At 42.6% G+C, this 13162-nt stretch overlaps 1 protein-coding gene across 4 annotated transcripts in view; it reads left to right on the top strand.

Moving 5' to 3' along the window:
* Nucleotides 1-2796: 2796 nt before the first annotated feature.
* SMARCC1 (SWI/SNF related BAF chromatin remodeling complex subunit C1) overlaps nt 2797-13162 on the top strand; it is a 173046-nt gene continuing 162680 nt past the window's right edge. For 2 of the 4 annotated variants that reach the window (XM_078443122.2, XM_078443123.2), the window contains exon 1: nt 2797-3094. In XM_078443122.2, the coding sequence (XP_078299248.1) occupies nt 2900-3094 (195 nt within the window). In that variant the 5' untranslated portion in view covers nt 2797-2899. Of the gene's footprint in view, nt 3095-8798; nt 8941-13162 lie in introns of those variants that run through there. The other 2 variants (XM_078443121.2, XM_078443124.2) reach the window with 2 other exon arrangements.

The raw sequence follows: 13162 nt of genomic DNA, 5'->3' as shown, positions 1-13162 counted from the left end.
CTGTACTTGCAACTTTTTTGTAAGTTTGAGATTATTTCAAAATAAAAACTTTTAAAACATGATCTAACCATTTTACTTAAAAATGCCCATCTTTATAATGTGCTCAATTATTTTTAATGAAAAATTTTAGAGGTTTTTCATCAAAAAAGAAAGTATACTGTTTTCCAAATTATTTTAGAAGTTATATGAGCAAAAAAGTTAGAATACCACTGGCCTGGAAGAACTAACTTCCTTCTCCATGGCTCTTGGAAAATGAAATAGTTTTCTGAACTCCTCCAGGGCATTTTCTCTGCTCTGCTAATAAGCTGTTAATAGAAAACACAGTATACTTGGGAAGGGGGGGTGGGAAGGTTTAATTCCTGGGTTCAGGAATAATACTCTAATATCCATTAGCCAGTTACTTAACCTCTCTCTGCCTCAATTTCCTTATCTGCAGTAATACAGGTATACTTAGCACAGAGCACAACACATAAAAATGCCCATAAACACTAGCTATTATCAGTATTTCAAATGTTTTTAACGTTTATTTCTAATTTTTTTAAATATTTATTTGTTATTGAGAGAGAGAGAGAGAGAGAGACAGAGCATGAGCGGGGGAGGGGCAGAGCTTAAGAGAGACACAGAATCTGAAGGAGGCTCCAGGCTCTGAGCTGTCAGCATAGAGCCCAATGCGGGCTCGAACTCACAAGCAGTGAGATCATGACCTGAGCTGAAGTCGTATGCTTGACAGACTGAGCCACCCAGTTGCCCCTATTATCAGTATTTCTAAAGTCTGAGCTCTCAGAGGGCAAGATTCACACCTTACTCATAATTTATTCTTTATTCTTATTTTTTTTTTAACGTTTTTATTTATTTTTGAGACAGAGAGAGACAGAGCATGAACGGGGGAGGGGCAGAGAGAGAGGGAGACACAGAATCGGAAGCAGGCTCCAGGCTCTGAGCCATCAGCCCAGAGCCCGACGCGGGGCTCGAACTCATGGACCACGAGATCGTGACCTGAGCTGAAGTCCGACGCTTAACTGACTTAGCCACCCAGGCGCCCCAATTATTATTTTTTAAGGTAGGATCCACGCTGGGGAGCCCAACACAGGACTTGGACTCACCACCCTGAGTTCAAGACCTGAGTTAAGATCAAGAGTTGGATGCTTAACTTAGTGAGCCATTAAGGCCTACCACATTTTTTTCTTTTGATTTTTAGAAAAAGTTTATTTATTTTGAGAGTGTGGGAGGGGCAGAGAGAGAATCCCAAGCATGCTCTGCACTTTCAATGCTAGGTGCCCCGCATCTTACTCCTATTTTATTCTCATTGTTTCTGTCCTAGATTATATCAGGTCATCTTTTTTTTTTTTTTTTAATTAAAAAAAATTTTTAACGTTTATTTATTTTTAAGAGAGAGAGAGAGAGTGTGAGTGGGGGATGAACAGAGAGAAGAGACACTGAATTCAAAGCAGGCTCCAGGCTCTGAGCTGTCAGCACCAGCACAGAGCCATATGCTAGGCTCTAAATTACGAACTGTGAGATCATGACCAGAGCTGAAGTCAGACGCTTAACCTTAACCAACTGAGCCACCCAGGCTCCCCTCAGGTCATCTTTTTTCATCTTCTTCCTCTAATGTATCACCCACATATGCAATTGTTTTCTTCCTAATCTATAAACCTGATCATGTCATTCTCTGTGTTCAAGCTGGTTTCCCAATGCTTATAGGATAAAGTGAAAATTCACTGCCACAACCAAGTAACCTTCCTGCTTCCACACCATAGGCTCAAGGAGGGTTTCTCCCAGCTTGCTTTCACACTTTAAAGCCTTTGATCCAGTTTTCCTGTGTCCGAATGTCCTTTTCTCCCTGATCACATTCTATTCATTCTTAAAAGTTGATCTCAAAAACTCACCAGACTTTCTCACAACCAATTAGTCGTCTGCTGTTCTATAATATTATAACTCCATAATGGCCAATCACAATTTGTTAATAATTTAAAATCTTTCTGCCCCCCTATAGGTCACTCATTCACTTACTCAGCAAATATTTACGGAACATTAGATAACAGGCTCTGCTCTCAGCACCGAAAGTACACCTGTGAATAAGTCAAAATTAAGTTCTCATGTGGTCAAGTGAGAAAATAAGAAAAATACTAGATCGTGGTGAGTGGTGCACAGAGAATGTCGAGTATGATTAGCTGTTCAGTTTTTCTGAAGTACTTTTAAGCTATGAATTCGAAAAAGCCTAAGCGACAAAGGGGAAGAGCTGTCCAGGTGGCGCCAACAGCTGGTGCTAGGGCCCCCGAGGCAGGAAAGAGCTGGTGGTGCGGCTGGGGCCACGAGGGGGAAGTAAAGTGTGTGCCGCTGGAGCAGCTCCGGGTGGTGGTCCCAGATGGATGTTTACAAAGGCTACGGCGGCTTGATGTAGAAGGTCTGAGGGCAAGAGAAGGCAGACGCAGATTCCCACCCTTCCCGTGGGTTCCTCGGCCAGCACTCGACACCCTAAACGGGCTTCCCCCTCGGAACTTCTCGCCAGGTCTTTTCTCCCCGGCTGTAGCAGGGGATGACAGAAGCTCCCTGCACTGGTTGACGGGACGCAGGAAGGAACTTGGATGCAGCAAGACACACAGAGGCCCAGGCTGGGTAGCGGAGGAGGTACGCAGCCTGCCTCGACTGGCGGAAGAGGCGGGCGCAAGAGTTCGTCTGAGACCTGCCTGGCCCCGATGCTGCGCATGCGTGCGCGCGTGCCCGCTTCGGTTAGGGACCGGGTCCCCAGAAGGGGCGGGGCCGGCCCTCCGCGCCGGAAGGGGGTTGACTGGGCGGGGCCGGGAGGTGGCGGTGGCGGCTGCGCGCGCGCGCGCGCGGGTGCGAACGGGGAACGCTGCGAGGGCCGGGCCGGGCGGTGGGACGACGGACGGCGACGATGGCCGCGGCGGCGGGCGGCGGCGGGCTGGGGGCGGCGGCGGGCGCCGCGGGCGCGGGAGGCGCGGCTGCGGCTGCGGGCCTGGCCGTTTATCGGCGGAAGGACGGTGGCCCGGCCAGCAAGTTTTGGGAAAGCCCGGAGACGGTGTCCCAGCTGGATTCGGTGCGGGTCTGGCTGGGCAAGCACTACAAGAAGGTGGGTTCGCGCGCCCGTGGGGACTAGGGGCCACGCGACGGGAGCCCGGCGCAGCTTCTGGCCTCGCGGACCTCGGGCCGCCCCTCCCCCCCCACCCCCCCCCCCCCCGCGCGCCACGAGGGACAACAAAGGCAGGCGCCCGGGCCCGCCACGCCCCCGCCGTCCGCTCTCGGCGCCCGCGCGCCCGGGGCTCCACCGGGCCCTCGGGGCCGGGCCTCTGGGAGTTCCCGCACGCGGGCGAGAGCCACAGCTCACTCTAGTGTGCAAGGGGCAACTGGAGCTCTGCAAGAGGGAGGGCGTGAATCTCTTTTGTTAGCTGCATTGGGTGTGCGAACAGTAATTTTTACAAACTGTCCGAGCCTGTGTTCTAAGAGCAGCTTCAAGTTTTGTTTATAGACTCGTCTTCAAAGTCAAGTGAGGTAGCTGATGGTCTCCTACCTGTTGTTCATTTGTTAAAGAATGACTTTACGATTGTACGAGGAAGTTAACAGGCTGATATTATAGATGATAGAATCGATGAGCACTGATATTAAAAAAATGATAGTTTTTACTTGTGCTTTTAGTTCCGTATAGTGTGCGCACAAGAATTAACGTTCACTCGTACCTAATGTGTTGCTTAATGAGGCCTTCCCTGAGAACCCCGTTTATATTAGATTGACCCACTTCCTATCACCTTTATTTTCTTGGCACCACTTTCTGAGATAATTTTTTTTTTTCATTTATCTGTTTCTCCTGCTTTTGGGAGGTAAGTTCCGCTGAGTCAGTGGTATTGAAAGTTGTGACTTAATCTTCTTATTTATCACAAGTGTTTTTTAACTTCCCCTTGCAGATACATAGGAATGACTCCCTTAGAAGGTGTAATGAAAGAAAAAAAAAAAAAAAGAAGGTGTAATGAAGCAAACAGCCCAGATATTTCTACCAGTGGAGAATATCCACTCTGCCCCAGATTTCTCAGCACTCTTTTCAAGTTCCTGAATTCCCCCTTTGAGAACCATACCACTGGGGCAAGGACCTTGTCAGGCCCCTTCACTGCAATGCCGCCCCTCAACATGGTACTCATTGCCTCGCCCTTAATAGTTGCTTAGTAAATATTTATTCAATGAATGAAAAGGTGAAGTAGTGTAGGAGCCTATTCATTTGAGTTCCGCAGCTCAGTGGAGTCTGTCAGCTTTTGGAGGTTGATAGGCAGGGGCAGGATGTTGTGTTCCTTTGACGTTACGTTGTGTGCTTTCAGAAATGACTGTTTCTTACAGAAGTTTTAGGAAGTGAGAGACCAAATATATTTTTATTTACGATATATTTTTAGATAATTTGACTTTTTTCTGCCTAAAATTTTGCAGTCACATTTGGGATTCCCAGTTTTTCTCATCTGCATGTATGCAGACAAGAATATTGCTCTCCCTAATACAGTGATAAATTGGTCACTTTTCTTGTGTAGGCAGCAGAGCTTCTAGAAGTGGTTATGGGAATTGAATATATATTATGAAAGTGTTATTTTTTATCACATGCCCTTCAGCCAATGCTTTGGGTTTTAAATTCAGTGTATCTTAATGTAGCCTTGCCCCTCCCCTATTTGGGTATCTTTATTGAGGTATAATTGACATATTAGTTTATCAATGTAGTTTAAAAAATTTTTTTATGTTTATTTTTGAGAGAGAGAGCGCGTGCACGCGCGCATTAGTGGGAGAGGGTCAGAGAGAGAGGGAGACACAGAATCCGAAGCAGGCTCCAGGCCCTGAGCTGTCAGCACAGAGCCCAACGCGGGGCTTGAACTGACGGACCACGAGATCATCACCTGAGCCAAAGTTGACAGCTTAACCGACTGAGCCACCCAGGTGCCCCAAGTTTATCAATGTAGTTTTAGCAGAAATATGAGGAATATTCCTTTGGATATCAAGGAAGAGAAAGGAAAAAGAGAAATAGTCATTTCTACCTCCAAACTTTGTGTGCATCTGTTTGGGCCCAGTTCTAAGAGAGCATCTGAAGGCTTGGTTGTGTTTGGTGGGCGAGGAAGTGGTTATGAGGCTGGCTCAAGGATTTGTCTTAGAGTATTGAGGCCATTGGGTGAATATTCTCAGGGTTTCATAAGGCCAGAGTATATTCCCTGGGTCCCCTCCAATTCAGAATTGTATATTCCTTAGACCTGACAGCCAGAATCCTGTCAGCCTCAGAGAGTGGTGTTTGGAGTGGTGAAAGTATTAGCCAGAACACCCTATATATCTCTACTTGGTGTACACATTGTTGGGTTTTAACTAAACTTTTCTGTAGCACTTAATACTGCATTTTCAGATTCATACATATCAGCAACTATGAAATAAACATGACATTGGTAGTCCCATTTATATTGATAAGTTTATCCATGCATTCTGCTGACAACTTGGCATCTAATCATATCTGGGCACTTAAACCGTAACTCACTGAAATTCTTACAACAGTCTTAAGTAATAGATATTTATTTAATTTTATACATGAACGGAACCCACAGCTCCAGATTTAAGTGACTTCTCAAGATTACAAGTAGGAATGGCAGATTTAGAATTCAATGAAGGTCTTCCCTGGCTGTAAATCCCCCATTTTTTTTTTTTTTTTTTTTTTTTTTTTTTTTTTTTCCATACTTAATGCCTCTCATCAAAGAACTTAGTGGAACGTAGCGGAAAATGTAGTGGTAAAGGTAGGCATAGACACCTACTTGTAAAACTCACGTGGTTTCAAATTGAAAGAAAACTTGTATTTTTATTTTCTGTGTGTCCTTAGTAAGTGCTCTGTCCATGTTTGTTCAGTGTATGAATGAACAGATTAACTAGGAACCTATTTGTTTAAGCTTTGTTGATAAATTTGGCTCAGCAGCACACAAAGGAGAGTGAGTATTTTTTCACTGGAATGAGCTTCAGCTAGGCCAAAGAAGTCCAGAGGAGGTGACTCCTGGAGGGAAGCATAGGGTGGTTACCTATTGGCTTGAAATTGGGGCAGAAAGAGAGGGAGACACAGAATCTGAAGCAGGCTCCAGGCTCTGAGCTCTCAGCACAGAGCCCAACGTGGTGCTTGAACTCATGAACCCTGAGATCATGACCTGAGCCGAAGTCACACGCTCAACTGACTGAGCCACCCAGGTGCCCTGCATTTTTATTTTATTTTTATTATTTAGGGAGCGGGGGAGAGGGGCTGGGGGGGGGGGCGGAATCTCAAGTAGGCTCCATGCTCAGCACAGAGCCCCACATGGCGTTTAATCTCATGACCCTGGGATCATATCAGAGTTGAAAGCAAGAGTCAGATGCTTAACCAACTGAGCCACCTAGGTGCCCTGAGGTTGCATTTTAAGTCCCAGCTGCAATGTAGAAGCTTGTTCATCTCCTGCCTGAGCTGCCTTCTTTCTATTATTGGGTACATGTCTTTCATTCTAACTTTGATGAAGATGAGAGCTGTATTTCTGAGTATAGTTTCTGAGTGGTTTTCAAATGATAACACCTCACTGATCTTAAATTGATCCAAGTCAGATACCTTGAAGGTGAAGTATATCTGTAAACCATTAAGATCCCAGGTAAGTTTCTTCCTGGTTTGGCTTATTCCTTAAAATAAGATTTAAGATGTCAGGATGATTTCAGGATGATTTAAATCTAAGGGTGATCACTAAAACAGACCAGATTGCCTAAGGAATGCATTTCAGTACTCTTTACATAAAGTATTTAACAGTTAAAGACAGTTTTTTGTTTGTTTTATGGGACCTTGGCTGCAATAGGATTGTTCAGAGACAAGTTGAACTTTGGATACTCAATGTTATAGGTAACATAAACAGATGCATTGATGCAATTTTCTAAACTTAGATCTTGCCATTCTTAATCAAAACACTTCAGACTAAAAGTCTTTGGTTGTCTTAAGTAAAACATGCTGTTGAACTTTTTTTTGATCAAAAGATAAAAAAAATTATTATTTAAATTCAAGTTAGTTAACATATGGTGTAGTATTGGTTTCAGGAATAGAATTCAGTGATTCATCACTTATGTACAATACCCAGTGGTCATCTCAACAAGTGCCCTCCTTAATGTCCATCACCCATTTAGCCCATCTCCCCATCCACCTTGTTTGTTCTCTGTATTTAAAGAGTCTCTTATGGTTTGCCTCGCTGTTTTTATCTTATTTTTCCTTCCCTTCCACTGTGTTCATGTTTGTTTTTTTTATTTTTTTTAATGTTTGTTTATTTTTGAGAGAGAGCATGAGCAGTAGAGGGCCAGAGAGAGAGGGAAACACAGAATTCAAAGCAGACTCCAGGCTCTGAGCTGTCAGCACAGAGCCTGATGTGGGGCTCAAACTCATGAACCATGATATTATGACCTGAGCTGAAGTCAGATGCTTAACCAACTGAGCCACCCAGGCGCCCCTGTTTTGTTTCTTAAATTACACATATGAGTGAAATAATATTTGTCTTTCTCTGACTGATTTATTTTGCTTTGCATAATATCCTCTAGTTCCATCCATGTTGTTGCAGATGGCAGGGTTCCATTCTTCTTGATTGCCCAGTAAGATTCCATTGTGTATATATACCACATCTTTATCCATTCATCAGTTGATGGACATTTGGGCTCTTTCCATAATTTGGGTATTGTTGATAGCACTGCTATAAACATTGGGGCGCATGTGCCCCTTCCTTCAAATCAGCATTTTTGTATCCTTTGGATAAATACTAGTAGTGCAATTGCTGGGTTGTAGGGTAGTTCTGTTTTTAACTTTTTGAGAAACCTCCATACTATTCAAAAGATAAAATGATTATGACTGAAATAGTCTATAGTCATTTTTGTTAATCAGGATTCAGTGTTTTAAAAGCTGTCAAGAGGCTTTTATGTTAAAAAAATTTTTTTGTTTATTTATTTTTGAGAGTGAAAAAGATAGAGCATGAGCAGGGGAGGGGCAGAGAGAGAGAGGGAGACACAGAATCCAAAGCAGGCTTTAGGCTCTTGAGCCATCAGTACAGAGCCTGATGCGTGCTTGGACTGACACATTGTGAGATCATGACGTGAGCCGAAGTAGGACACTTACCTGACTGGGCCACCCAGGTGCCCCAAGAACCTTTTATGTTTTAGGTGATATTTTTGAAAGCTTTTGAAATGAGTTCTATTATAGCAGTATGGGATGTGAAGAGCATTACACTTTGGAAGTTGTGAGTTCAGTACTCTTGGCTGCTAATTGGTGGTGTCCTTGAGCAGATGACTTGATTCCTGTTTTAATTTTCCATTTGTAGATTGGGAGTAAGACTAACTCCCATAAGACTGTTGTTTGATTCAAATGAGATAGTAATTGAAGATGGGATTATGTAAATTTGAGGTGATAATGATATTTTTGTGTACATCCCATGGTAATCTTGCTTCATTCTTACTGGTTAAATAGAATGTTAATTTTAAACGTTTAAAAGTTGTTTTAAAAACTTTAGTGGTATCTGGCTGACTCAGAGCATGTGACTCTTAACCTCAAGGTCGTGAGTTCAAGGCCCACATTGGGTGTGGAGCCTACTTAAAAAACAAATAAGACATTATAGTCCTACATTGGCTGCATTTTCAGTGGGTGTGAGGTATGGTTTACACTAATGCATTGATGTAGCAGTTTATTTATGAATTAAAAATGTTATGTTTCTAATTTCTTTTTTTCTTTTTGAGGGAGGGAGAGAGTGCAAGTGCGAGTTGGGGAGATGGGCACAGAGAAAGGGAGAGAATCTCAAATAGGCTCCACACTCAGCATGGAACCCGATGTGAACTTGATCTGGTGACTATGATATCATGACCTGAGCTGAAATCAAGAGTCGGATGCTTAACCAACTGAGCCACCCATTGCCCCGGAAAAAAAAGTTTCTAACCAAGGTTAAATATTTTGTAATTTAAAAATTGGATTTTAAAATAGCTAAATAATACTGAATGGATTTTGAACTTGGCCATCTTTATTCTGAAACTATAAGGTTGTCCATATGAAACTTTTACATGTTTTTTGTATTCTGAATGACAGTATATCAAATGAAACATGCATAATAGTGTAATTTAGAATGTATATGAATCTATGTATGTAACAGTTACTAAGTTTAGTTTTTGCCTGAAGGGTTGATTTGGTTTTTGCTGACAACCTTCCTGTAAGATGGTGTCTTTTTCAGTTTCAGGATTTGGCATTGTTCAGTGATCTGCAGGTATCTGAAAGATAAAAAAGTTAGGCTTATTAGTCTTTCATGCTTTACGATGTGCAAAAAAACTGCAGTACATTGTATGAGTCCTTTGAGAAACCTATATTTATTAAAGATAATAAAGTTACCTTGTGGATATATATTCCATATTTTGTCAGTTCTGTAGGATACATTTGAAGAGTCTATTAAGATAATTTGAGGGGTGCCTGGGTGGCTCAGTTGGTTAAGCGTCTGACTCTTGATTTTACCTCAGGTATTGATCTCACAGTATGTGAGTTCGAGCCTCACATCAGGCTCTGCACTGACAGTACGGAGGCTGTTTGGGATTCTCTCTCTCCCTTCTGTCTCTATCCCTACCCTGCTTGCTCTCTCTCTCAAAATAGATTTAAAAAAAAAAAAAAAGATAATGTGAGTGTTACAAATTACTTACCAATTGAATATTATTTGTTGAAAGATTTACTATGTTGAATAAATCGGAAAAAACCTGATACTGAATTTTCATTTGAAAGTATGGTTCTTAATTTTTTTTTTTTAACGTTTATTTATTTTTGAGACAGAGAGAGACAGAGCATGAACGGGGGAGGGTCAGAGAGAGAGGGAGACACAGAATCGGAAACAGGCTCCAGGCCCTGAGTAGTCAGCACAGAGCCTGACGCGGGGCTCGAACTCACGGACTGCGAGATCGTGACCTGAGCCGAAGTCGGACGCTCAACCGACTGAGCCACCCAGGCGCCCCGAAAGTGTATGGTTCTTAAAAAATGTAAACTTGATAGGGGCGCCTGGGTGGCTCAGTCGGTTGAGCGTCCGACTTCGGCTCAGGTCACGATCTCGCAGTCCGTGAGTTCGAGCCCCGCGTCAGGCTCTGGGCTGACAGGCTCAGAGCCTGGAGCCTGCTTCCGATTCTGTGTCCCCCTCTCTCTCTGCCCCTCCCCCATTCATGCTCTGTCTCTCTCTGTCTCAAAAATAAACATTAAAAAAAAAATTTAAAAAAAAATGTAAACTTGATAGTTTTTGTAGGAATTGGCAATATTATAGGAAACAGAAATTGTAGTAGTTTTTAACATTTAAAAATTGTATAAATGTGTTTTAACTTTTGAGTTATAATAAACTGTATTCTTTAAGACATAGTAATATCTGAAACAGATTTTTTAAAAAGTTTAGGGGTCCTTAGGGTACCTGGGTGGCTCAGTCGGTTATGTATCCAACTGTTGATCTCAGCTCAGGTCTTGATCTCCTGGTCGTTGAGTTCAAGCCCCTCATTGGGCTCTTTGCTAGGTGTGAAGCCTACATAAAAAAAAAATGAAATAAAAAGTTTAGTGGTTCTTTTTTAGACATGATGTTTAAAAATTTTTTTTTTAATGTTTATTTTTGAGAGACAGAGAGACAGAACTCAAGTGGGGGAGGACCAGAGGGAGGGGGAGACACACAAAGCAGGCTCTAGGCTCTGAGCTGTCAGCATAGAGTCCAAGGTGGGGCTCGAACTCAGGACCCATGAAATCATGACCTGAGCCATAGTCAGACGCTTAACCGACTGAGCCACCCAGGTGCCCCTTAAACACTACTTTAAAAAAATGTATATTGATTTTGAGAGAGAGAGAGAGAGAGAGAAAGAGCATGAGTCTGGGAGGGGCAGAGAGAGAGAATCCCAAGCAGGCTTTGCACTATCAACACAGACTTAGGGCTCAAACCCACGAATTATGAGATCATGAGCTGAGCTGAAATCAAGAATCAGATGCTTAACTTACTGAGCCACCCATGTGCCCCAAAAGTTTAGTGGTTCTTAAAGTAGGTTCCCAGTCTAGTTGTGTCACCTGGAAGTTGTTAGAAATGCAAATTCTTGGCCTTACCTATTGAATTGGAAACTCTGAGTAGGTCTAAAATTTGAAAATATTTTAGGGGCGCCTGGGTGGCTCAGTCGGTTGAGTGGCCGACTTCAGCTCAGGTCATGATCTCGCGGTCCGTGAGTTCGAGCCCCGCGTCGGGCTCTGGGCTGATGGCTTGGAGCCTGGAGCCTGCTTCCGATTCTGTGTCTCCCTCTCTCTCTGCCCCACCCCCGTTCATGCTCTGTCTCTCTCTGTCTCAAAAATAAATAAAACGTTAAAAAAAAAAAAAAAAAAAAAAAAAAAGAATGCTTTAAAATTTGAAAATATTTTAGATCAACAGAGTTGACATCTTATGTGCTTAATGGTATGAAACTTGTTAACATTTTTTTGACTGGTGTTCTACGTTGTGGCCTTATGGAAATGTGTTTTTTTTTTTAATTTTTTTTTTTTTCAACGTTTTTTTATTCATTTTTGGGACAGAGAGAGACAGAGCATGAACGGGGGAGGGGCAGAGAGAGAGGGAGACACAGAATCGGAAACAGGTTCCAGGCTCCGAGCCATCAGCCCAGAGCCTGACGCGGGGCTCGAACTCACGGACCGCGAGATCGTGACCTGGCTGAAGTCGGACGCTTAACCGACGGCGCCACCCAGGCGCCCCTGGAAATGTGTTTTGACAGAATACATTTCATAGAAAACTTAAAAAAATTTTTTACATGTTTATTTTTGGGAGAGAGAAAAAGACAGAATGTGAGCAGAAGAGGGGCAGAGAGAGAAGACGACACAGAATCCGAAGCAGGCTCCAGGCTCTGAGCTGTTAGCACAGAGCCTGACTGGGGCTCCAACTCACAAACCGTGAGATCACAACCTGAGCCGAAGTCAGACACTTAACTGACTGAGCTGCCCAGGCGCCCCTAGAAAAGAAAACTTTTTATAAGGATGACAGAGGAGTTGTCTAGAACAGGAATAGGCAGAATTTTTCTATTAAGGGCAGGAGAGTAAATATTTTAGGGTTTGCAGGTCATGTCATCTCAGTTGCAACTGCTCGACTCTGCTGTTACATGAAAGCAGCCATAGACAGTGTGTAATGAATGAGTGTGCTGTGTTTGGATAAAACTTTACTTATGGACAGTGAAATTTGAATTTCATCTAATATTAATGTGTCAGAAATATTATTCTTTAAAATTTCTTTCCAGCCAGGTTTTTCAAAAAATTAAAAATAGAACTATTCTACAACCCAGCAATTGCACTACTAGGTATTTATCCAAGGGATACAGGTGTGCTGTTTTGAAGGGGCACATGAACCTCAATGTTTATAGCAGCACTATCACCAATAGCCAAAGTATGGAAAGAGCCCAAATGTCCATCAATGGATGAACGGATAAAGATGTGGTACACACACACACACACACACACACACACACACACACACACACAATGGAGTATTACTCAGCAATCAAAAAGAATTAAATCTTGCATTTGCAACTACGTGGATGGAACTAGAGGGTATTATGCTAAGTGAAATTAGAGAAAGACAAATATATGACTTCACTCATATGAGGACTTTAAGATACAAAACAGATGAACATAAGAGAAGGGAAGCAAAAATAATATAAAACCAGGGAGGGGGACAAAAACATAAGAGACTCTTAAATAATGGAGAACAAACAGGGTTGCTGGAGGGGTTGTGGGATGGGGGATGGGCTAAATGGGTAAGGGGCATTAAGGAATCTACTGAAATCTTTGTTGCACTATATGCTAACTAACTTGGGTGTAAATTACAAAAAAAAAAATCAAAATCAAAAATAAAAGATTACCACCCTAAAGAAAAAATTTGTTTCCAACCATTTAAAAATGTAAAAACTGTTCTTAGCTTGTGGGCTACAGAGAAACAGGCAGTGGGCTAGATTTTACCAACCTTTGGTCATGTAATATAAAGCATGTCAACAAAATATCAGTCTTAGCAAAGTGAACTGCATGCTGGTTGTTTGATTTAGAGTGGAAAGCTAATGCACCTGAATAGATAAAAATGTGGGAGGATACTAAGCTTTAAGAATTGCCTTTTTATATCATGCTTTATCTTTGCTTGGC

The sequence above is a fragment of the Panthera onca genome, chromosome A2 (assembly GCF_046562875.1).
Source record: "Panthera onca isolate mPanOnc1 chromosome A2, mPanOnc1 haplotype 2, whole genome shotgun sequence".
Lineage (NCBI taxonomy): Eukaryota > Metazoa > Chordata > Mammalia > Carnivora > Felidae > Panthera > Panthera onca.
The sequence above is the reverse complement of the archived record's forward strand: the minus strand, read 5'-3'. Positions and strand labels throughout refer to the sequence as shown.